This window comes from Bombus affinis, chromosome 12 (assembly GCF_024516045.1).
Source record: "Bombus affinis isolate iyBomAffi1 chromosome 12, iyBomAffi1.2, whole genome shotgun sequence".
NCBI lineage: Eukaryota > Metazoa > Arthropoda > Insecta > Hymenoptera > Apidae > Bombus > Bombus affinis.
The window spans coordinates 5,323,534-5,350,785 of NC_066355.1; the positions used below are offsets into that span (position 1 = coordinate 5,323,534).

At 39.2% G+C, this 27,252-nt stretch overlaps 1 protein-coding gene across 1 annotated transcript in view; it reads left to right on the forward strand.

Annotated features, from left to right (window-relative positions):
• The window catches only part of LOC126922513 (tensin-1), a 180,835-nt gene that overhangs the window by 91,102 nt on the left and 62,481 nt on the right, over positions 1-27,252 (forward strand). The window contains exon 4 of the mRNA XM_050735127.1: positions 10,390-10,572. Within this exon, the coding sequence (XP_050591084.1) occupies positions 10,390-10,572 (183 nt within the window). The remainder of the gene's footprint in view (positions 1-10,389; positions 10,573-27,252) is intronic.

Consider the following 27,252-nt stretch of genomic DNA (forward strand, 5'->3'; position numbering starts at 1 on the left):
GACTAATTTGCAATCTTGACGTCTCGGACCTTATCGTAGGTACTTTAGGTTCTTGTAAAGTAATTCAACTGTAATCCATTAAGGGTTTAGATCGTTGCAATTTAATATTGTTTTTTTAAGGTACGAAAAATTTATGAAAATAATCAGAGAGAAAAATTTCTATGTTTTAAAAAGAAATAATTTATCATAGTATTCTTCATATCATACATAGGTATTCTTAAACTTTTTCAAACTTCATAAGATATATTGAATAAATCCTCTCATACCTGTAACGTTAGAAAGCAGTACTTGTGATGCAAATTGTCCAAGAGAACAAATATCGTAAATGGAGCGTCAAGTTGTGGCAACGTTGAATATGATGTGTTATTCGCTTCGACACTAGTAGGTTCTACATTTTCCAATGAGTTTTTTTAACCTCGTAAATCGCGCGACCTTGTCAAGAAAGACGCGCGTGAATTTACAATGATCGTCGGGCCCGCGTGGTCAGAGATTCCAAAATTATCTTAGAATCTAATGCGTCACGTACCATTAACGTTAGAACCTTCAGGCTAGCGAAAACAACCAATTTATAATTTTTCGTATACCACGGAAATATTCGAACACTTACCACAGAACATTTCTATGAATATGCTATGCACGTTATGTAAAACCTCGCGATATTTAATTAACAGCGTAATACGACACGACTGTCATAATCGCAGTGGGAAAATTTCAAGCCAATTTACCGCAAGTGTTATAATATTTAAGGAAGTGTTAGGATTTATAATGCTGGCTTTTTTAGACATTTCCATTATCTTTCATAAAACAGAGGAGGCCCCCTCATTGTACATTCTTTTTCATATAGCTCCATTCTAATTCCCTTCTCAGCCGTCACTAATTCTAGTGTTAAAATGGCTGAAGCAGACATCTACGTTTCAAAGTAGAAACAAAGTAGAAACTATGTGGGGAAACGTTCGATTCTGCTTTCGGTGGCAGACAACGTATACTTCCACGTCGATGTTTATTCACCGCACGACGCGTGCAGATGCTCGCAGCGCGCGTGTTACGAAACTCTCGATTGTTCCTCGGCGGCCCGCGTCGATTTCGCAACGAACCGACGACACGAAATAAAAGTTGCCGCTGTGTTGCTCGTTAAAAAGCCACACGGCGATATTGTTTTATCGGGGAAACGTGGGTGCCCGCGGTGGCACGATAACGTCGTGAGAAACGGGTTATAGCACGCAAGGCGCGCGCAGGTGAAGCCAGCGTATCGTGAAACGAAGCCAAACGATCGGTTCCTGGCTCTGCTTTGCCGAGAGAGGAGGAAGAAGAGCCACCACCACGTCGACCCGGGTAACCTGAATTTCTTGCAGAAGGGACAAAGCCGTTGTCACCGAGAACAAACGGCGTCCAACGGTTAAATTAGAACCGTACACGAGATCTCGCGAGCTTTTCAGCCGCCGGTGCAATCTCGATCTCTGCCGAGCGAGAGGTCGTTTATCCTCCCTCGAGCTATGCGGCCAAGAGATGTCCGGCTTCGTTCTCACGTGGATCTCTTTGCGAGTTTAGAACGTGCAAATGCCGCCGTTGCAAGACGATCAAAAAACCCAGAAGAATTTTCACCGTTAAATATTATGGGTTCGCTCGGAACCCTTTTCTTGAGTCAGGGGGTATAAGGTTCAAAGTGATTTTAAGAGCGAAGCCTGTGAAATTTGATATGAGAAATTCGCAGCTGGTGTTTGATGGTCTTATGATCGTGATTGGTAGCTAGGAAAGTAAAGAATTTTTTAAAGCGTATTGTTTCTGGAGAAGATTGAGTAAAGTAATCTATATATATTCTGCATTGTATCGAGAAAGTCGAGTTTCCTTCGAATTGGTTAAAATTACCGGAATCTTTTTAGGGTAGCGAATCATAAGTTTCAACTGTTTTCTGTGGTGAAACCCGACTGTAAAATTTTATACGAGAAAGGGGCTGGTATTTGATGATCTAATGATTATAGTTGGTGGAAGAAAATACAGAACTTTTTAAAGGATATTGTTCTTTGGTATTGGAAAAAAAAGTATTGTAGAAAGTAACCAATATTATATCGATGTAAGATCGAAGTTCCCTTCAAACTCTTCGGAAGTTACGAATTTCTCGAGACCAAGGAATTACAAGTCTGAACGTTTTTCATAGCAAATCTTGATTATGAAACGCGATATGAAGAAATTTCAAAGTGACATTTGGTAGACGAATGATCATGGCCGACTATAGAGAAAACAGTGAATCTTTGAAAAAGTAATTTGTCTCCGGTATCAAAGAAGAGGTTGAAAGAAATGATGCACGTTGTATCAAAAGATGAAAGTTTCCCTCGAGAAGCTTGCGCGACAAATAGAAATTCGACAAAACGATCTAGAAGCGGAACTAAAAGTAGAACATCCTACTCAAAATGAAATAGCTGGCTGTGCTCTCCAGACAGCTCGATATCATCGAAGAGTGACTGTCCAGGACTGAAAGTTTCCGTTTAAAGTGCGGTGGGCAATATAAAGAATTCCACGAATTCCTGGACGAATTTCTTTCGTTCCTGCGTGTGTGGTGCAGCTTGGTTCGATCATTTATTTGTCTATACTCACGGACAGATTGGAGAATTTACGAGACAGATTAACGATACCGCAGAAAGTATCTCCGGATAGATCGATAAGAATCTCCGAACGAGAATCAGTCAGCTCGAACTCGTGAGAATCTCGATCATACCGATTTCTCCGGTGTCATTGAGAAACCATACACGTTTTATACGCCGTCCTCGGTATCAATGGCTGGCAGATCGAAATCCAGTACCGGTCTGAAATACGAGATGCCACCGGCGGAAGTTACCGGTCTAAGGGAGGAGAGAGAAAGAGAGGGAAAAGGGTGGGAAGAAAAGACTGGTAATTTCGCGTGGGCGTTGAGACCAGTTACGTTGGAAGGCTGACAGGGTCTCCAAATAGCAGATTGGATCGAACGCTTGGAATTCCCCGGTGAGGGATCGATCCAATTTAATTAAACTCTTGCCGAATTCCCGGACACCTCGCTCTTACACGACAATGGAGTTACGCACATAATCCCTCGATCATCGTTTCGCCTTCTCGCTCAGCCAATTCTTCTTTGCGTCTGCAATACGTTATATTGAGAGGAAGTTTACGAAGATCTTATTCTTTCTGGATGATAAGATTGTTACACGCTCGAATTACACACATAATCCTTCACCTTCGCACGAGTTCATATTTCCATTATTATTATTATTCCATCTATTATTATTATCATGGCGATAATAAGATTATTGTATACGTGTTGTACATATAATCTGTCGTTTCATATTTATATTAGTTCATCTTGTTTCATATCTACAATTTGTTGGAATTGTGGATAGTTTTCGAAAATCCGAATCTTCGACAAATAAAATTATTGTACTCATATCGTGCACAAAACTTATCCATTCTTTTCCACGTTTATGAAAAATACTTAAAGATCTCTTTCGTCGACGACGATGGAATTATTGCGTTCGTGTTACACACTGATACTTCTTCGATTATCGTTCACATCTCCTCCGCAGTCTATTTCTCCACCACCTCTACAATTGGTGGTAAAAATTCCCGAATATTTCGTTCTCCAACAACGATAGTTGTCGCGTTCGATGTATGTATTGCCTCGATCATAGTTTTATCATGGCGCAAGATCATTTTTCTTCCGCCTCTACAATTCATCGTGTTCATAAAAAATTCTCGAAGATCTCATTCTTCGATGACAATAAGACCATCGCGATCGTGTTCGCGTTATGCATATGATCTCCCGATCATCGTTTCGTATTCTCACGAGCGTATATTTCTTCTGCCTCTATATATTACCATGAATATTCCAGAATAATTTGTTCTTCAATGACAGTAGAATGGTCGCTTTCGACTTATAAAAAATATAATCTCTCGATTATGTTCTCATTACGTCTATGATTCGTGGGATAAAAAATTCTAGCAGACTTCACTTTCTTCGTCGGAAATAGGATTGTCACGTTACGCGCATAATCTCCCAAGTACTATCGTTCCACTTTCTCACGAGTCTATTTTCCCCGCCTTTGCGATTCATCGTGAAATTACTAAATATTTTATCCTCCAGTAACAATGCAGGTATCGAATTTAATTTACACGCGTAAGTCCTATCAATCATCGCTTTGTTCTCACACAAATCCATCATCTTTTTCTGTACGATACCTGATGTTCGCCAAGAATTCAGGAAAGTTTCGATTCCTTCGATAACAATAAGATTATTACATTCGTATTACGCGTATAATCTCCCGATCATCCTTTCATCTCCTTGTAACTCCATTTTACCTGTATTATTCACGTTCATGTAAAATCTGCAGATCATCGAATACTTGGATTAGATCGGCACTCGGCGTTTGTGCTTCGTCAGAGCGTTTTCATCGGGAGGTAAAAGCGGCCGTTTCACGGCGAAAGAGGACACGCGGCGAATCGATATCTCTTTCGCAAGGACCTGCTGGCCTATCTGCGCGAAGTCACGCGAATTTAGGGCGTGGAATTGCGGACGAGCGAAAAATTGCGATGCAACTGCCTCTTCGAGCCCCTGACATGTTCGTCAAGGACGGAATATAATTCGTCGTGCTCGCGTTTCAGCGGCGACGATTGGTCACATCCGTCGATTTCGTTTGCAGAATCCATCGTGACGCGTTCCGTCGTCGATGCGACGTTTCGTTAATTATTATCGAGCCAATTCGTGGATCGAACAGAGAAGGGAGAGCCAGTGACACGAGACCAGTCGACGCGACTATGTCGACTCGAACGAAAAGCGCAGACCGATCGTGCGATACGGGCATTAGCTTGCGACCTTCTGTCGCATTTTTCGCCTCGCGTCATCGACTATTTGTGTATCTAAAAAGAAGTAGCGAGTTCTGAGAGCGCGACAGAGAGGTCTACACGGAAAAAAAGAAGAAGCGGAGAACAACAGTGGCTGTTAAAGAAGGCTTGTAAAGAAGTTCCGTCTCGTCTTGGTTCGAGATCGAGCGGGCTGAGTAATTCGGTTGGCTTCTGGGCAAGTTCGATGCGAGGAATGCTCGCGGGATGAAGGCAAAGCTGTCACGAAAAGAGCTGGATCATCTCTTTAGCGAGGTATTAAAACAGGCATCGTAATAGTCAATAAGTTTTGTTTAGCTAGAATTTACTAGGAATTGTTTATTTAGAAACATGAGCTCGATTTAAACCGTAATTTAAGCGTTTTAGGCGTTTTAGTTTTATCTAGAGCCTTACGTAGAGTCAGTAGATAGAGAAAATTGGTCGGCATAATAAAAAGATCGGTAGCTAGTTAAAAAAAAAATAACGTGAACCATAAACCTGAATAACACGGCAGTATATCATACTCTTGAGGTCACTGTGTTTTTGCAGGCAGCCATTAAGCCACGTGGCTTGTACGTCATCGAAAGAATGCAAATTGATGTTTCAGCCGGAACAAGGCTAGGGTATCGTAGATAAATAATTCCTACGGTTAAATGCTAGAGCGATATTTTTCGAGCGAGAGCTCGATCGCGCATTAGTGGCGAGTCGTGGCCACGATCATTAATCAATTTCAGTTTAAACGTCCCGTAATTACGCTCTATCCAATGAAACGCGTCGCGTCACGGGGAACTCCTACGGTCTTCGATAAGTGATATTTTCCTATCGGAATCTTGTATCTACTTTTTCTTGAACGACGCACCAGCTAATTGACTTCGAGATATCTTCGGCAGCGTTTCTAATCTACCCATGGCAATTAATAATAATCCAACACAATATGTAACGGACTGAAATTTCCGGTGATAAATCGATTACACGGTATGCTGATTTCCCTTAAATTAATTAGGTAAACCGGACGGAACGTATCGTGTGAGGCGATCGCGTCAAACATTGGCCTAGGGAAAAGTTAGTCTCGCGTTTTCTTTCTTCTGCTCTCGCGTTTTCCTTTATCAACGTCGATATCTGGCCATTGAGATCACGCTGTAAGATTAACCGTTATCTATCACGTAATTCCTGTTCGCGCAACACGTCCACAAGGACACCCGTATGTCGATATATGCACGTGGAGGAACACACTCGAGTGACTTACGAGCAACAGGGAAATTGATTGGATCGCATTGACGCCTATGCAGCTGAACGAGAAGCTCTCGACTAATCTTTTTGCTCGTTTCGCCCGATGCCACGAGTGATCTTTGTTGTCGTTGCTCAAACGACAGCGTGGATTAGAGACAATTAATTTTTTGCCGGCTCGAACCCCGAAGCTCGTGGCTGTAACGCTTGACGTAATTGCATACCGAGCAACGCAGAGGACAACTATGTTCGAGTGACTGAAAGTGGAGCGAGTGGAACGATAAGAACAAGGATAGAATTAGTTTAACATGCAGTTTGTAGTGCACTTTTGTGTAACGCTGGTTTGAGCACTCTCTGGACACGTGTCTAACACTTTCGTGCTATTTAAAAAGTTGATGGATTTAGGATAGAACGAGGTTATAAGGTTTACGGTAATCGGGAAAGAAATTATCGAGTGTGAAGCATCTAATGAATTTTGGGAATCAATTCGGAGACTTCGGAAGTAGCATCAAGTTTATTTATTTCTTATGAAAATATATACTTTCATTTGTTTCACATTCAGATCTGTAACTAATTCAATGCAGACCTTAATTCGATATGTGTCTCTCTAAATTGAGAAGGAACGATTAAAACATCTTATTAAAAAAAAAAAAACCAGCGTGTCAATTCATCTGGCAGGAACTGCTATGTCTGCTCGTTCTAATTTAACAAGATACGATCTTAACGTCATCGTCGAACCGTAGCGACACTACAAAGTTACACATGATAACTTAAGCTGTGATAACTTTCGGACCAGTTCGAAGAGCTTTCTTGGAATAGTCGGTTCTTTCTCACTGCATCCTATTAATCTACGCAATTACCATGAACGCTTTGTATCGCAGAGTCTTGGAATAATCCCCAGTAGAAATCGTAATCTCCGAAAGTGTCATAATTACCGTTCGTTTGCCTTTGCATTTAGTTTATCGACTTTGCATTTACCTACGAAACGCACCGAATTACGTAGTTGTATTTCGTCTAAGATGTACCTTCTTACATGATTATATTTCCTCGTTACGTAATTGCACGTGTTATAGCCTCCCTGTGTTACTTCCTTGTTGCTTAATTAAAACCACGCCTTTATTTACACGAGAAGCAATCGTAGCCGGTGTAAACGCGATGTACCGTATTCCAGTAAGCGACCCTCACGATCGACGGGATCGATACCGGACAGACCGTGAATATATCTGTCGATCTCGATCGTGCTGGATCACTCGACGCTGCAGAGGTTCGTTGCCAGAGATGAGAGGTTCAATCGCGGCTCCCGTTAGCCTCTAATTCGTACGTTTGTTCGCGTTCGTTTCGCCATAATATCACGAAGAAGATAAACGTACCGCATTTACGAACCATCGTCGAGACATATACCACACTGCGCACTGTGCAACAGTCATAACTCAAATAGTCTCGAACTCAGTTTCGGGAAGGTTTCCACTCTCTATTGTATGAAAGAGAATTTTCAAGATGTTGAAGATTTCACGTGGTTTTTTCTGGGTCATACATTTGTTGAAAATATTGCAATGAATAGAGCACCTAGCCAAGTATTATAAGTTGTGAATGTTTGCGCAAATTTGTATTTTCCTTCTGGATATAACTAAAGAGACATTTTGTAAATAGAGATTTTTTACATTTATCAAAAGTTACTACTCCGCTGAAAGATAACTTTGGTGTTGTAGGTATTTTATATATTTTTGCATATTGTACGATACAATTAGTATTTTCTGGATTTAATCTTCCTTAAAAGTAAGAATTTCCAATGGAATTGGAAAGAGTCAATAGAAATGCTAGAAGTAAAACGTTAACGGTAGAAGTAAATTTCTATCCCGTAAAATTCCTTTCAATAACATTCTTTTACTCAGCTTTAATTTCTGTAAGTAAAACAGTTTCATTTGCGCTAGATAATCTAATGCTGTTGCACAGTGCTGCAGATACATACAAAGAAATAGCAATCTTAGCCGAGATATATTACGACTAAACGAGGAATAACGAACGTGCTTTAGTTTGTAATCAACCGCAGAAATTGGGGGAAAAAATATTTAATCAGAGTAAATTTCGATGTTCGTGTTTCAGATCCTCGGAAATTTAATTCGTGAAAAATTCACAATGTTGTTTCTATATGATTCGAATGCAGGCTTTATTTCTGTCGGAAGATCGTGCTCATTTCCAAATGCAATACGAAGAAAGATTGATCGTCTTTCGCATGGAAGTCTAGTGAAACGAACGCGAGACTCTTCTGCATGTATAAACATGCGTGAAGATTGGATTTTTAAACGAGTCCCGTCGTTGTTGAATTAATGAAGCGCGCGTATGGAAATTCATGTACAACTCGACAGAAGGAAACACGAGATATGTTTTAGTCCGAATAAAATAACAAGCCACGAACGATTATTTCTTTTCTTTTTCCACTCTTAATTTTCATATTCCAAAATTTCAACACGTTTCAAGTTAACACCTCTATTTAGAGAAAGGGAGAATGAATAAAAAACAGAGATATATGGAAGAATAAAAAGGGAACGGAAAGAGAAATAAAAACGCACGAAGAATTTAGAGAAGATTGAATTGTATGGTGTATTTAACCTGGTAGAAAAACAGCGGTCGCGATTCTTTCTTTCGTCGGGCGGTGCAATTCCACGCGCAATTAACCACCGCGCGATGGAAGAAATTGCGCACATTGTGCTCGTAATTTTAAGGGTAAACGCAGCGCCGGCCCATGAATTATCCTCATTCGTCGTGAAATTAATTTCGACGCGGCACGAAAGGATTTCTCGACGCTGTCGATTCTTTATCCTGCTATGGAAAAATACTTTATTTCAAGAGCCTTCGAGAGAGAAACGACTGTATTTTTTTTTATTTTCGTGTGGTGTACACCAAGTAGCTCCACTTACGCCTTCCATTATATTCCTATGCTAATCGTTATTATAGCAGGTTGTTGCGTAACTGTAATTACCGTACTGCGAGCAACGATGTTCCTATTGGCCGTGCTGTACCGTGGCACGCGATCTTTCGTTGTTTCTTAATATCTGAAACCCTTAAACCTCCACGCAAGGTATAAAATACATGCTTCCTTAACAGTAGAAATACCAAATCTGTTACAATAATTACATTCAGACTGTTTTCTTCAATCCTCTTGCATACCGTAATTCATTCTCGTAAAAAAGTACGAAAAAATATCAAAATTTTTCTTGAAATGAAAACTCTGCGAGGCTATTATATCCTTTAGGTTACTTTCTAATTGATTATATTTTTCTGTCATTAACTTTGGAGGAAGAATGAAAAAATATCTTGAGTTTGAAAACAGTATATATGTCTAAAAAGATACATTTTATTTTATATTATATTTTTATATATTATATTTTAAAACATTTCTTAAAACTTTCCTTGTTTGTTGAAAAAAGGAGACGTCACCAAGACGTAAAACTAGAAGAACCGTGGCAGAATTTAAAGGAAAGAACTAACACGGCTATTTTAAACACCTCTGAAATTTGAAGCGGCGTGATATACGGTTTTCTCTTGCTTAAGGATTTCTCTTGTTTAAGTAATTCATTTGGGAGAGGTTCGTTTCGGTTACGACTACGTAGATGAATGCGCCTTTCGAAATCAGTTTTTCACTGGACCGTGCCGAGCGATCGTTCACGATACAATTGTTCGAAGGCAAATATCCGCAACTAATCGAAGTGTGTCATCGTACGATTTACGATATATAGAGGTGTGCGTAAACGATTCATGCGGTCTGATTCCTCGAGGGTTCGCGTATTTACCATTCGTCATTTTTGACGACACTTTTAACTCATCTTGCTTTATCGTCTTCCAATGATTATATTATACATTCTGCTATCACACTACACCTGAAGCAAAACGTTCGAATATTTCACATACATACGTAGAATCCGTGTTTAGTAAATCGTTCTTATAATCTGGAATTAAAATTACAGTCCAAATTAAACAAAATTAAAGAACAGTATATCTTTACATATATAGTTTGATTTTTGCTAAAAATATGTTATATAGTACGCACATTTGCCAGGACTAAAAACTAATTAAAACATTTTGACTTTACTTCTGACTTTTAATTCGGTAATTAATCGATCTTAATACCGTAACTACAGAATTTTCCGACTAAGGTACATTCGATATATAAAGGAGAGGGGTTCATATCGTTTAATTAAAAACACGTTTATTTCTTTTTTATCTTGGTTCAAGATAATTAGAATAATCTCGATATTATAACGCATTTTATTAGTCGAGAATCGTTTGTGGAACTTTAACGATTTGCTGGTTTATCCGTAGGGTGCTAGATTCCGGGATACCTCGCAGCAAATCCATAAGCAATGGCAGGCAGATCCGGCTCGAGCGTTTCCAACGGTTGGCCCCGTCACCGCAGGCTCGGTATCTCCCACGTCAGGCGAAATTTCAACCCCGAATTCGACACCCAGTCCGAGCCCTAGTCCGACTAACAGTCAACAAGTCGCGGTAAGTAGCTCTGACCCTGTTATCGATCCCCTCACATCCGTCAAACCGTTTCAAAGGCCACCAAATTTGAGGCATGAATGAACGTGACCTGGGTCAGCGATTCACAAAATACCGGTGTAACTTGGTGCACGAGGGAAGCCAGATGCGATGGTCAGTTTGATTCACTTGAAGGGCCAGTGAAATATCGTGCGCGTGATAGAAATCTTCAAACAGTTACTAGGCTACCGGGCTTCTTCCTTAATTTCATAGAAGTTGAGAATATTTTTTTACATTGCCACATGTTGCAAAAATTATTTGAATTTAATTTAGAGTTTTGCGACCTTATTAAGCTAAAAGGTTCTTAGGTTTCTTTCCTAGTTTCCTGTAATCTCTTCTGAACTTTTCTTCTAGCTTGTTACAGGATAAAAAAGATCTTAATTTAAATTCCAGGATTCCTATTAAAAGAATTGCTATTAAAACAATTTTTTAATTCCTTCAAACTTCATAGCTTTTTTTCTAAACTATTATGGATAGGAATTGCTAGGATTTAATTTATAAATGAAAATTTCCAAGCTACATTTTATGATACAAAGAGCTGTGTTCTTATTTTGAGGGAAATAATTTTATAATTGTTCTAATTTTAGGGAAAGTTGTGCTAAAAGGTTTGACGCCATCCGATGATACGCTTCGTAATAAAGTTTGAAAGGTCCCTCGCTTCTCTGGACCAATAACATTTCACCTGTTCTATATAGAGACCGAGGAAATCTCGATATATACATCCTCCCCGGACGTAAATCTCGAGGGTCTGAGTCGAGGTTTTGAATTAGAATTCGGGACAAAAATCGAAATTCGTAGACGACCACGTTCTCATGTGCGACGACCGGATTCTCCCTGAATATACAGCGAAGAATTGAGTTAGTATTTTCCTGCATCGTCCGGAGTGTATCACCGATCGAATCCGGCAGTAACCACATTTCCATGTAACACATGAAACCTATAAAACTTGAGATCGTGTACACTCGTGTATCATTCCCACTTTTTTCCTTACGATTTATTTTATCCTATCAGGAGTTATAAATTCATTTAAAAAAATTAATAGACATTCACTTTCTACATTGAATGGACAAATTCTAAAAATTAATTCATTTTCTAAATGAATATTTATTTATGTAATAAAAAATTCGTTATTTTTTAATTCGTTATTACAAGTTCGTTAAAAAATGATAAATATTCGCTTTTTATATTTAGATAGGCAAATCCTAGGAAATGTCCGAGTAGTAAATTTTCTTTTTCAATTTTTAGTATGGATGGCTGGAAATCTATCTAAGTACAGACAACGTATACGAGCATCCTGTATAGTGTTAGATATACGTGTTCCTAAAGGCGTACAATTAAATGCACATCATTGTTCGTAAGAGACTATCGGACGTTCGAGCTGTATCCGATTGAACTCAATCGTGGAGCCGGAATAGAGTAGAGCAACCCTTCACTATAGTGGCATTGTACTCGCATGGCTGAGTGAAATTTGATTCTGGGTCAGGAGGGTTTGACGAGAAATTAGTTGATTTATATGGGATCTCTTTACGTTGAAACTGACAGAGCGGATCAACGTGAACGTGCACAGATTTTCGGAAAAATTCACGTTTAACCTGTTGCATACTAAAATCTAGCCGCTGTCAGCGTTTCATTATAAAAACTGTCGATATTGGAATTTAGATAAACGACGAAAAGAGAGGAAAGTACGTAATAATTTCGTTTTAAAGCCATCTGCTTTAAATGGTTATATCAAGGGAATATCCCGATAGTGTCGCAATCGTTGAGCGTATAATCTTGTTTTTCATTCGCGGAGATCATGCTCACCACGAGATTAACCGTAATATTCCGATAGAAGCGGCGTACCAACGATATTTCGGTGACATCAACGACAATTTGTATGTTCCCGGAGAATCGTCGATGATCCCATCCTTATTTTTTGCCCGGCTGACCTAATTAAGCAATTACGACCAACCAGTAGATTACTATCGTGGCATGAATTCAGGCGTCCGACCATGGAAACAAAACCACAACGATGTATATACGGTGGCGTCGATTAAACGACCGGCCGCGCTTCCATCGGAACATCCAATTGGTGTAAAGTCCAATTGGATTATCGACGGTCGTTCAATTGCACGTACGATTGCAGCTCGACGTTATTATCGCATTAATGCCGATTAGTCGATGCGCCGGTTTGGTACGCGACGTCTATACCACCGTCAAAACATTATAACCGTACTATTTCGGGCCGAATGCTCCTAAACGATCGTCTCGTAAATGCTAATCAAATTATCTATTGGGAAACATTTTTTTGAGAAAAATCGTATGATCGATTTTGATATTGGTGTTCGAATAATATATCTGTATTTGAATAAGGGTTGTACGAGATATAACATGCACTTGATTCATCTAAACAATCGTGAACAGTTTGTAATAAGAGATTATTTGTAATAATAATTGACTGCACTGAGTCTCTTCATTGCTTAAATTAGATACTTAAAACGGGTATACGAATTTACCAAAACTAGAGGAAAATGACTATGTTTTACATATCTGTACATTTGAAAATAGACTATTAATTTCGTTCTTTATAACTTTCTTACAGTTGATAGGACTAATTTTAATGAACAATAATTGTATTATAAATTGACAGTCATAGTTCTCTCAAAGAATATATAATTTTTATTCCTAAAAATCTTCTGTTCAGCAAAGATAAAATACCGAATAACGAACAAGCTCACGAATTCTTCATAAATTTCTCGAAAATAAAATATTCATCGCTCGATCACAGAAGGCAAAAAAATATCCAACATTCATTGGGTGCAAAAAAGTAATCAGAGTGCAGGGTAGCGATCGGCCGAGCAATCAACCGCATTAGAGATTCTCTTTCATTAGCGACGCCAGAAATCAGGACGTCGACTGGCTTTGCCAGTCTTCTAGCATGCAAAGAAGTGCACTACCCTCGCGACTTAAGCATGTTCCGTGGGTCGTTTGCGAGGCTTCCACGACGCGCAGGTGAGCAGCTCGTCTTACCGGGTCATGATTAATCCTTAAACGCTTTTTACCAGGCGCAATACCCGGCCACGTTGGTCGTGGCACGAGTTAATTAACCCACCAGGAGTTCTTCCACGCGAACGAGAGAAAACGAACAGCCGGTCAATCTTTAATTAACGTCTTAATCGGGCGATCCTATCGCAATTACTAACACCGTATCGCTCGCACGTACCGTTTTTAAGAGTCTGACGATACGAAATACGGATAAGAACGACAGACTGTAGTTTGGTATTTAGGACAACGCCCATCAGGAGATGTAGAACATCAATGGGGAGCTTATCATCGGAGAAATCCATCGGTGGGCATTCGGGGTGTCCAACACTTTCCGCTCCAAACAAGGAAAATTGCAAAACCTAACTCGAATTCTGTATCGACCATGCAGGATGTGTCCGATGCTAGTCCTTAACTATAGCGCCGAAACCAACAGAATCTCGCATAAATTTTGTAAGAAGGCAAATTTAAAAATCTATATCGACTATGCAGGATTTGTCTGGTGATACCCCTTAACTGATTGAAATCAATAAAACGCCACAAAAAATCGTATTATTTATATTGTTACAGTGCTTGTCATCTGTTTCTCGAATATTCCCCTTTGGAAATGAGTTGTTTAAATTCACGATTTCCGCTATCTCGTTATCTCTACTGACAAGCCTCCTATCATCAATGTATCCCACTGCCTGCTGGCCATTATTCTAAATGCTAAACTTTTGCTGAGCAAGGTTTAAACCTTGATGTTTCTTCGAAGTCAAAGGAGGAGGACAATAAATAAAGTTCACGAGTATGTGTCGCGAGTTTCGTTGGGAGGTCGTCTCTTTCGGCTGCTTGGAAATCGGTTACCGCTTATGGTAATGTCGGCGAAGAAGAAAACGGGAGGCACGAGGTCAAGAGGGCTCGGGTTGCTGAAAAAAAGAAGCGGTGGAGGTCCTTGAGAATCCTGCAGCTGCCAGTCGTCATCGGTTCATTGAACGCAGGGGGACCGCCGCGCGTGTTCCACGTCTTGATCGTTTAGTGCTTGCCGAGGGTTAGAAAATAGGGTTGAGGTCGTTAAAGCGTTGACGGAACACGATGCAGCGCGCTGTTTAGCAGCTGGGTACAGGCATGTTACTTTTTTACTAGCCTTAGAGATTTTTTTACAGAGTACATTGTCGTGGGACGTCACGTTCGTTTGATGAGTTATTAGATGACGATTTTGAACGACAGTTGAGTCTCGTTAAACTTAAAGCAACAAAAGCGATACACGATCAAATATTTTGTAAAAGTTGAAAAATTGTTTTATAGGAAGAAATGAATAGCAATGAATATGATATATCTTTTATAAGATATACACCAGCGATCTAATTTTACTATTATTTTAAATTGTTGCTACGTAGATATATCAATAACAACTTACTTTAGTCGATGAACATTTTACAAAAATGTTTTATTAAAAACTTGAAGTTGATTTTCCTTGAAATTCTTGAATTTTATATAACATGCAATGATTTCAAATTGCTGGCCAGTAGTGTACGACTCGATACAAGGTATCACAGCTTAAATTTGTCAAAATGGAAATATTGAGTGGTTAAATTTTATTACTAAAAATATTTATTATATCTCTTTACTGGATTACTGTTATATCATTAGGTATAATCATCCTTTATCTCGACAGCTTTTTGCTCAAATACCAAGTCTCAAAGTGAAGTTTCGACACCTTTGTATCTACCGTTAGGGTAGCATGGAATGTGGCGGATTCGCCGATACGGCGATAGAATTTCCAAAATTGATGCAGGCAAATAGGATAAGCCGTATATCGAGTAAAGGGTATCCAGAATAAAACTGCCTTGTTTCCTTTTACGCGCAACCCTTTCTGCATTTTCGATGCAATTAATCTCGCGTTGTCTCGTGTACAGGCGATCGTACGAATTTGCACCAGACCGGCGGAAACATGCCTCGCCATTGAAGTTGTAGCATCACGCCGAGCATTAATCTTATTTAACTTAATTGCATCGCTTGCTTTGTTAGGCGAATGTTCTGCAAACACGGGCGAACAACAAAATTCTGCTCGCGTTCATGTAACAGTCGCCATAAATTTTTTCATGACATACATTGTCCGTAACAATGAAACAATAGGCCGATTAACCTATACAATTATTTCATACACTTCTATTTTATTTTTTTTTCTCCTTTCAAACGTTTAAGATTAATGTATGAATGGATAAATTTATTTCGGTGAAAACGCGAAAGCGAAAAACCGCGAACGATTGTGAGCATTTGCCGGCGTTCGTAGCAATACCGATATATCAAAGAAAATTCGCGTTTCGTTTGCATTCGTACACGTTCGATAAAATAAATGGTCGTATACTGCACTTTTCTATAAATCGACGAGTGTTTGCGAATAGGGTGTTGTTCGATAAACATTTGTTTGATAGGTACACCGAGCAATTTCTGTTAGAAACCTGCGTTTACTGGGTGTCTAGTATACGAGTTGTTAATTGAATTATTTCTTAAGGAAAAACTTCTATAATCACGGAGTTAAAAATGAATAAGGACAAATAAATTTCTATTAGATTGATTTTAATTCTTCTATTCCTGGATATATCGAAGGACGGATAGTTTACAATTGTATTTAGGACAAATCCGGACAAACAGCTTATAAATTGAGCTTCATATAATAGAAGTTCGCCAATTGTTCTCAGTATCCACTATTTTTATTTATCTAATGGAAACTCACGTTCAGAAAAGTAGATTCAATTGAAAGAAATTAAGTTAATCAAGCGCTAAACTTGAAACTTTGTTGGAATAAATCGAGTCCTACTGTAATTTATTTCAAAGAGTAAACGACAGGAAACGTAAAAAGACAGGAAATCTCCAAATAAAGAGATTATATCCAAGAGATTAGCAACTCGAATGACAAGTTACCTCGTCTTTCTTGGCTAACAGGTTTAGAATACTTCGAATTCCCAACAAAACCAAATGCAGAATAAGCATCTAAATCTTCCAACAACCTTATACTCAAAACAACACACAAACGAATAAACTCTGCTTGCAGTATCCACTTAAAGAAAACATAACGCGCTTTCGAAAGTGCATAATCGAGCCTGTTCTCGAACTGTCCATGCTTTGAAAAGACGTTTCCCATGCTTGGACTGTTTTCATTTCGTCACCAAGACACGAGCGGAGTAACATCTGCCCTGGCACGCGTAAACTGGATGGATTTATTTACGGTTCGAAAGGGGTAGCTGGGTTCGATCTTTGGCGACAGAAGGAAAAAGGGAAGCGGCCACTTCGACGCCAGCCACCAGCCGTAATCTCGTTCAAGGCGTTTCCTCATACTATCGGCTACCTCTAACTTTCTGTTAAATTTAGACGTGCTCACTCTCCGTTACTATGCTTCAGCAAACAAGCTGCATCCAACTATTCGATCGGAATTTCAATTAATTTAATATATTCACCTTCGTATTATTCACGAACCAAAGCTGATTATACACAAAACGGCTCAACTTCGTTTTGGGACACACCGAATTTGTAACTCTTTCTTATAACGTATGATTTTTGCACGAGTAGAATCGAAAAGTGTTAGTTTTAAGACACGAAGATCGATATTTTGAAAATTAGATACATGAGATTTATTCATATGTTGTAACTTCTATATACACTTGCAGATTGGTTTTGAGTTTTATCCGCGTGATCATAATGGCTTTTTCTTACCACAACGTCAGTGAAATTTCAAAATATTGGCAGAGCTCTAGAAGATCGAGCAGAGATACGAAAATTCACTAAAAATTCACCGATATAGTGACACGTGTATCGTTGGTTCGATCACTGACCATTATTTTGTAAAGAATGCGAAGGTCCGCGATAACTCTTGCGACTTTAAATTTACGTGAAACTTATCGGAACAGTATCGAAGTATACAGTGGAGAATTGGGCGAAGGCCAACAAATTGGAAAATAAATGGATTCATCGTGCGAGTGATCCTTCGTCTTGATTTAGGGATTACGGCGTCTTTAGCGAACTTGGAAGATTTGTGCGGCTTCTCCACTCGTTCTTGGTTCTCTCCTCGAACGTTTTAGCAAAGCGGACTGAGCGTTTAATCCTTGAAGTTTACTTTGTTTCCATTCGAAAGACAGTCAATGCATTATCTTATCGATGAGAGTCTGCTTCCTCTGTACAATCTATTTTTGAAAAGAAATTATGAGGTCACGTGATACTTGTTCAAAGAGGATTATACGGTGTATGATAGATTACAGTAAGATTATAGGAAGATCAATGGAATAAACATCGTTTGTAATTTTGTCATTCAATTGGAAGAAAATCTCGGACAGATGTGAACAATTTTCCATTAATATTGAATTTGTCCAATAAGATAGAAATAATTAATTTTCTAAAAAGATTCAATAAAAATTTGCATCTTGATTTATAGCTTATAAATGAGAAGGTTCGACCTAATTGTAGATCGGCAAAACATTACTTCATGTATTATTTTAGAGCGAAATTATGACAAGAACTCGACGATAGGAATTAAAGGTTCACAACCATAATATTGCAGCTATTATTTAAGAAGTATATAGATAAGCCTAAAGCTTTAAAATTTCAAACATTTGTATAAACTTCGATATTGGATAAAGATTTTCAAAAAGTCTCGTTATATTTTCGTTGCAAAGTACGATAGTTCAAAAGATTGTCCAAACTAGGATTAAAACGACTACAATTTCGCTTTTCTTTTGTTTTCAAAGATTTCGCGTCTATTACTTTCGAACGTAACATTTCAGTACGCATGTTGCTGGAATCTAGTTTCAGTTTACGGAACACTTGAGATCCGAACGTTTTCACCCGCTTCCTCAAGCATCGGCGAAAACTTCTTGGAATATGTATCGCGCGACATATACACGTCGGACTTTCGTAGCCAGAGATTCACGACGATCGGAAGTTTTATTCGTGCGTCGTCGCTCACACTTGGATCAATGGAATTCTTTCCCGTGAACGATTTGTCATCGTGTGCCGAATCGTCTCTCCCATCGTCTGGGTCCACTCCAGTTCGAACCCTTTCCACCAAGTTTGAAACGATTCGATGTACCAAAAGTATGGCTGCGAGCGTTCTCTAAGTGCATCGAAATTTATGAACCGATGCGAGACGTCTCCGGTCCTCTCGCCACGGGCGCACACCGATCTGGCCAACGATTAATGTTTCGTTCCTCCGCTGAATTTCGCGCTGGTAGCGTGAAAAATGTTCCAGCGCCACCTTATTCGCTATTCGCGAATCTCCTCGAAATATAAACGAGCGACAAAGCATATTACTTTGCGGATCGTTTTGCATATGGATGGTCTAATTGGTCTCGAACAGTGACTTAAGATTGCTCGGTTATTCAGTGTGGCTGTCTTTTAAAACTTGGCTCGGGCGTTTTCAAAACATATTGGTCATAACGCGTTACTTAGGGTGCATTGATGTCTCAGTAATTCTCTGATGGCTATTAAAGGTTTGTTTTTGCTGAGAGGGGATGAACACTGTATCTCTTAGCGGCGAAATTTTCGGACTCTCAAGATCCAAGTTTTCAAGCTTTAGAATTTCAAAATCTTCAAATTAACATTTTTGAATTTGGATCAGAAAATTTTTGGATCGCCAAGTTCGTATATGTTCGAAGGTTTGATTCTTCGAGTGCTCATATCTTTGAAATATCGAACTTTTAGTTTCTCAAATCTTTGGAGATCAAAATTTTCACATCTTCGAAGTACCAAATTTTTTAATTCTCAAATATTCCGACAACCAAATTTCCAAACCTTCCGATCTACAAATATCATAGAACATTAACACACAGAGCACTACCTTTCGAATATCATCCATAATAGGACCGTATCATTACCTTTATCATTTCAATTCAAAACTGCACGGAACGAATGCAATCATCCCGGCGGGCGCGATGCGAATTTCGTTTCTCCCGTGTGACATCCATATGCATAAAAAAGATTTAAACATGTCGTAAAATATCATTCGGTCGTTTGGAGGTTTCGTTTCAATGGCAAAGGCTCACCTGGAAACCGGCTATCTTGGACGAACACGCGTCTCGGTATCTTCTAATTACGCCGGAGATTCGTGAAGTCGATAAAGAATTCAAATGGGTGGAGCGTAAAACGATTCTTCTTTTTTTCTGCCTGCCATATTTTTTCTCCCTTTCCTTTTCTGTAATCGACGTTGTTCGATACATTCATTCTCGCCACGCACTCTCGTTTATCGTATTTTGCCAACACGATAAACAGCGTGGGTGGCGAAACACGAGCACGGTGCGTGTGCTTTTTTCTTTTTATTTTTTCTTTTTTTTGGGGGAGGGGGAACTTAACCAACGATTATTATTATTATTATGGACGCGGGCAAACCGGCGATCGAGTTCTATTCATACAATGCCCGCAGGAAATGGGTTGAAAGTGTCGAACTGTATTATTATCGTGGTATTTGGTTCCTGTTCTCCATTGTTGCGTGTGATTTTAACCCTTGCATGTCGGGGTGAAACGTTTATCGCGTAACTGCGACGAAGTGTGGTTAATTCGATAACGCTTCGACCAATGTTCCACTGTATTTACATACGAATATATAATTAAACTTCGGTATTGCAAGTGTTTGGTAAATGACTGACTGGGTATTACAGTAAATCGATAGATTTTAACGATTATTTATGCTAATGTTGTATGGAGTTCGTACATTAGGAGTATTCAAAATTTGCTCGGATGGAAAATTTCCGAATATCTGAAATATCTGAAATATTTGAATATTAATAAATTTGGAAGTTAGGAAAGTTTGTAAAAATTTGGCGAATTAGATTTTCTTTTCCTTGCCGACTATTAAAATTATTTATTTATTTATCGAAAGCAAAGAACATATAAATATCCAAAATGCAAAGTAACCGTTATGATATATAATAAATAAACGAAAAAAGTCATCATTTAGATTCCGCATTTTTAATGATTGTATTTTAATCCAAACATTCGTAGTCTATCTGCAATTATAATACGATGGAAATATGTGAAAACGATACTACAAGGATATCAACCTCTCCAATATCGATCACAGGGAGCAATCATAATTGATCGATGATCGAAGATTAACAATGTAAAAACGAAGACTTGGCTGAATCACTTGGGTTGCCACAATGAAATACATTTATCTGTTCAACTGTCTCACAGAATTAAGGGGACCCATTTAATTAAATACGCGACATTAATTCTTCTTGAAGGATCGATCATCAGTTTGTTTCATTGATTATCAAGTATGACTATCAAAAAAGAAGAAGATGCTGCGTGAAGATACGTAAGGGCCAGTTTTCGTGAATTAACGAAGGCGCCGTTGATCAATTGCCAGCAATCAGAACGCGATCGAGGATCAAGGTCGACGATGACACGACACCAAGATCGAGGGAAAGATCCAGCGGATCGAGACAAATGATCTGTGGCCAGACGAACCGGTTTCGAAACGATAAAAGTGACAAAGATGCTAGGTATTGAATTCGTATCGATAATCGAGGCCTCTGCAAGAAGAAATAATCATTGAAAATCCTAGCTTTGCTTTATCACTTCTCGTTCCTCGTGATCATCTTTTTTCCTGTCTTCTCGTATTTACATATCGTTGCAACACAAGATGCAAGAGGAGTGTTTCGAGATATTTTGCGTTTTTGTTCCCTATCGATAATTCACAGCACTTTCATCGTCGTAAATATTATTCTCTACGACGATGCCATGTATGACGACGTTGGTTGGTTTAGCCAACGCTAATTAAAGTACACAGGGTTATGCAATTACAGGAATAAAACAAACATCCACAAAACGAAATGTTTCAATTTTTACAAACATAATAAACACGGTATAAATGTAACTAAAATAGTAGGATATACAAAAAAAAAAGATTATCTCACCTAGTACGTATTATAGCGAATAGTAGACTTTGAATGTTTTACGTATTTCTGCATATTGCTTATTTTATGCATTTTTCGTATCTTCAAGTTGGTCAATCTAAATTTCGTAATTTTATTATTTAAGTAGAAAATATACAAGTAACCCGAATATATATTCATCGTAGATCAAATATATCAATTATAAATTTATCATGTAATATGAATTATGATGTTTACCGTAGGTTCATTTTCCAGGAAGTTCCTCAATACATAAATTGTACATAAAAGAAATAGGGTTTTTAAGCTTTATTAGAATCCAGTTAGTAATTTCGTGTTTTTGGTTTCTATCTTAAACGTTAATTGTCAACTTTAATACTAAAATATGAGTTTATGGGCTCCGGAAAGCAAACAAATTCTTTAAACTACCGTCTATACTTTCTGCGGAGGAACAGATCCGCTATAATTGTACGAGTAAATATAACAAATTGCGAAAGAATCTGAACATGTCATGAGTATTTATCACCACGGGTTTTCCTCTATAAAACGGGATATAAACTGTGCTCTGTTGGAAGTTTCGATAAATACGTTTCGAGATAGTCATTTCCTGTAGAAAATTTTCAAGGTATCCCACATGCGAATTGGAAGAAAGATTGAAGAATATCGAAAATCAAATGGAGCTCGAATATCCAAGTTCTCAAGATTGCTATTCGAGAGACGGACGAAGGATAGCCACGGAAAATCCAACTTGGAATAGCCAAAATATTCAATCTCCGAAAGAGATCGTAGAAACCAATCGTCCCAACTTCGAATCGAATGTTTTTAAAGTATCCTTCCGTGGATTACGATGGAGAAACGAAAAGGAGGAATCTTTCGACGGATGATCCAAAATTCCGTTTTAGGGTACCGCTTTCATACATTCCGGTCTATTTATATTCTAAAACTGTTAATTTTACGTTTGGAAAATCATCAGATCGAAAGTTACACTTTTGCAAAATAACTTTTTACAAAGATTTATGGTAATCATAGTCCTACGATGAATAATTTTACGATGACTAAGGTAAAATCAGTCGTCGAAAGACAGAGAAATAGATAAAAAATTGAAACAGCGTGCGCAGAAATTGTTTGATGGTCGTCGATTCAGTTATCAACGGGTTGGCTACGAATGCGGCGAGGAAGGACGAGTCTAGTTGAGGAAGAAAGACCAGGGAGAAAGAAGTGGAGAACAAGAAGAAACTAAGCGTGGTCTTGGGGCGCCTTCGCCGGGGCACCGCGCAAGCGCATTCCGTATACCTAAACCTATACGTTCCGTGCGTGATCCGAAAGACACGAGCTCCATTCGAGTTCCGTCGGCTTTTGCCATCGAACGTGCCGCGTCCTTTCTCCGTTTCATCGTTCAGTGTCGTCATTCCCTCCGCCTCCCCACTCCCCCCATTCCTCGTTATCACTTCAAAACGATACATTAAAAGAGACAAGAGAATTAGTTAAATTCATCATTCAGTCTGAATGGAATGGAATAAAATGACTGTCGTACGAAATCGTTGGCATAAGTATGCGCTTCCGGTTGAATGTTAAAGAAGCGATGATCCAATCGAGGGAACAACGTGATCGAAAATGATGACCGTATTACGATCGTCGATCCTGGTGTCGGAGTGAGTTTCGAGTGCGCACGAAAATTGATCGTCAGTCAGTTCTTTCGTGGTTGACAGCTGTCAACATGCTGTCTACCGTTCAGTGTAACGGCGACGTGCATCAACGGAACTATCACGTCACGTACACGGTGAGTTTTTTCATAGCTGGATGAGAATTTCGCCGGTGAACCGGCTGGAAAAGTTGATCGAAGCGATGACGGGCGAATGATGGATAATTAACGACGGTTCGCCCGGCGAGCTATCCATGGAATGATGTAAGTGAAACGGATGTAACGTCGTTCTAAGAAATTCCTGTGTCGTGTAACACGCTTGAAATAGAGATTGCTTCAATAAACACACGATGCTACAAATATTCTCAACATCCTCGTCGAGTCTGGAATATCGTCGTAAAAAAAAGAGGAAATATCATCGTGACTCTTTTGTCGAGCAAGAATCATCGTTTCCAGCGGTTCATCGGCATTTAATTGTTCGTTACGTTTATCTTCGATTGTTATATTAATAGAATATAGAGACCGTGCGTCGTCAAGCCTGCCTTTATGTACGTAGACTCCTAAAACTGTCTAGCGCTCATTTAAATACAAACTTCAATACAATCTTTCAAAACTTTATCCGCGTTACGTATGAATACGTAAACATTTATATCGACTCGCTCGTAAAACCATCAACATTATGAAACCGTAGATTACTTGTTGACGCATTAGGGTTTCGAGATGTCATGCCTCGAGAACGCATGGTGAATTACGATATAAGTATAGCTAATAATAGCTATCTATCAAAATATTTAAATATCGAAACTCGATACGTTCCGTATTACATATTGTACTCTTTGCTTTATTACCATTCTAACAACGATCATTTTTACAATTCATCGGTATTTCAAACGTTATCTCCGGCATAAACTTGTCAAGAACGTACTGAAAATATACCGTGATCGTTCTGATATTTTCATAAAACGAACTTCCTCGCACGATTCGCGAATATGTATCGAATACGTATCACGACCTCCCGGCGCCTTACGTTATTTATCTATTCTCGGTTCAGCTTTATCGCGGCGAACGCGTTTACCCTGGCGCGGAATTTTCAGCCGCACACGGGTTTTCACACACGCGGGAAAAAGCCATGGAGAAACGTCTGTCACTGAGAGATTAGATACCATAAACGAGTGTTGCGGGACGTCTTTTGCTATCCGCGTTGCAAGCGGTCGAACGTGCTTTGTGTCCGAGGACTCGAGCGCATATTAAATTCCCCCGTGCCTCGAATCCCGAGAGCGCCGGTTTCGAAACTTCCTTCTTTCCCAAAGGGCGGCACGAAGATTCCGCGGAATGGCAAAAGGAAAGAGAAAGAAATATAGAAAAAAAATACGGTCACGAACCAAATGTCTTTACACGAAAAGGAAATTAGAAGTTTTAATTCGATCCGTGTATTATCTCCTGTGTGCCACAAATTCCAAAGTTTCCCTTTGAAAACTCGGTGTTTGGACGCAATTCGTCCGAAGCCCCGTTCGCAATTTGTGCCAAAGGGTATCGCCAACTCTGATCCCGGTACAAACTTCCCCCTGAACTCGGACTTTTCTCCGACCTTCGCGTTGAATCGAAGAAACACGAGTTTCCGTTTGTAGCTCTGGAAAGTTGTATTCGGCTCTCTCAGGGTGGCCGATGCAGCTCTGTGACGTGCAAAACGAGTCGACTAACAATTAACCGGAGCAGGAACGTGTCGACGCAAGATAGTTACAAGTTCTCGAACAAATTAAGCGACCAGTGCTCTCCCGGCCGAGGCCGAGGCCGAGGCGAAACTCGCCGCGGAAACCGCATTACGGAAAGTAAATTATAACTTGTGCTGCTCGGTTAAATTGAATTACGAGAGACTGCCGGTGGTTCGACCTGTGTTTAAACATTCTACAATTTAGAATATAGCGTGCATTAGCGTGCATTAAGCTTAATCGAGGCATGCTGTTATACATATTTATATTCGTAGCTGTTGATCGAAACGGAAAAAGAAGGATGGAACAAAGATAAGGTGGAAAGGACAGTGAGATCGGTCGTGCCACACCTCGATCGATTAATTCGTGCTTCGATTTATTGGTACAGCGTTTCGCTAACTGGACACGATTAGGATTTATTTCACCACGGATTATTCGATTATTACAGACAACCCTAATACGAAAGCTTGTAATACGTTGTATCGAGAACGAAATTTTACTACGTTACAGGAGTCAACATTTAATATTCCGCTGGGAAGTTAAAAGAAACTCGTCTTTTAATTAACAATTTGAAAAATTCGTGAGATTATTAATAAACTGGTATAAATAATCTTTTCATAGAGTTTTGATTAAAAATATTAACAAAAGTAGAACGATACATAATAATGAGATTAAAAATTCAAAGAAAATTTTGAAGACTACCTCTCATCGTCATCGTTGTCTAAAAACTTCCTGATAGTCTTTCGCTTGATATTCTTCGTGAATAAACTATGAAACAGAATTCAACCTAACAGATTGTTCTCTTCTATTGATTTCACTCAAAGTTTCATAATATGCAAGTACTGCCATAATTTTCAGATCAAATATCCATTCGCAAATTAAATTTATGCAAATTTAATTTATACATTTTGCATATATTTGTTCAGAAACAAAAATTCATTCCATGAGTCGATGTCAGGAATTTTTGTTTCGTCAGCCGATCTTTGCTTTCATCAATATCCCAGTCGACTTTCTCAGTCGAATGCCCTGGATGATTGATTTCGTAGGTCGTGATGGATCGCGCGTTTCTTGACGCGTCCGCATGAAACCGCCACGAGGGAAACGCGAGAATCAGGAAGCGTCGTTGTCGCCTGCTTTTGCAAAACGTAGACGAAGGCGAAGGAGTACCGGCATCGAGTGACTCTTTCGCGGAAGTACACATGTATCATGTGAGCGCTTGTAATCCGAGAGCAGGGCGTGCGAGCGCTCGAAGGACGGAATGCGGTGGAAACGATCGGTTCACACCCGCCTGGTTGGGGTAGATCGACGAGATAATACGAGTACGATGATTTTATCAACGGTATAATTGATTAGATAAACGGTATTTGCTTGCATACCGTCGCAATGCATCACAATAATATATATCGGCTTCTAAATATAATAAGCAATATCGAGAAAGGAAAAACATACATGTATTTTTCGTAGAAAATGCGTCATTATGAAATCATGTATGTATATAAACTGTACATTGTTTAAAACAAACAATAAGAAATCGTTATTATAAAAGATTATATTGTATCAACCAGATGAATAAAAGTAGACATGATTCTGTACGCTTGATAAACAATCACGTTATTGAAATTTATCTTTAAAACAATAGTTAAAAGAAGAAATTTACAGATACGAGTAACGTGTATTCTCTTTAATCAGCGTATAAGAAGTCACGAATCGATCGTTACGTCCACTTTGATATTATTTGTGTAAAGATTGTCTTGTCGTGAATGAAAGATAAAACGAAGATGAATGAAAGAATCTGCTCTGTCTCCGTCGGTAAAACGTAAGGAGCGTGTGTCCTCTTTATTTGTATTCACTCTGAAACGTACTGGTACAAACATTTGGTCAACGTGTCTCATCAGTGACACTCGAAAGTCGACTGTCCGTTGTATTGATACACAGATGAGCCTATAGATGTAAATTTTTAATATACATACGTACAGTGGACGTAGCGGAACCGTGTAGGAGAGGCAGACGAGCGGTTGCTGAGGATCGTGGAGGCGTTTATTTACGGTTACGAATGACAAGTTGTCGCCTGGCTGCTAATTGATGGTCCGCGGTGAACGAAAAGGAAAACGGAGGCAGGTCGGCCGCGATTTGCCTCCGTTTGTTCGGCGAATCGTGTATGCGCCTAATGTCGTGGTCGATTACTACGGTACAACAGACGGAATCGAGCAGCACCGGCGGTGAAACCAGTTTAGCACGTGTATGGTCTTGTTCGCGAGGTACCAGTTCGTTGAGTCCTCAAGTTCATCGACTTGACGCGACGTATCTGGTTCCCAATGCATGCACGCGATACACGCAATTTTATTGCACCTATTTGCTTTCGAAACTTGATTCAATAACGTCGAGAACGTTCGACCCATCGGTTCCT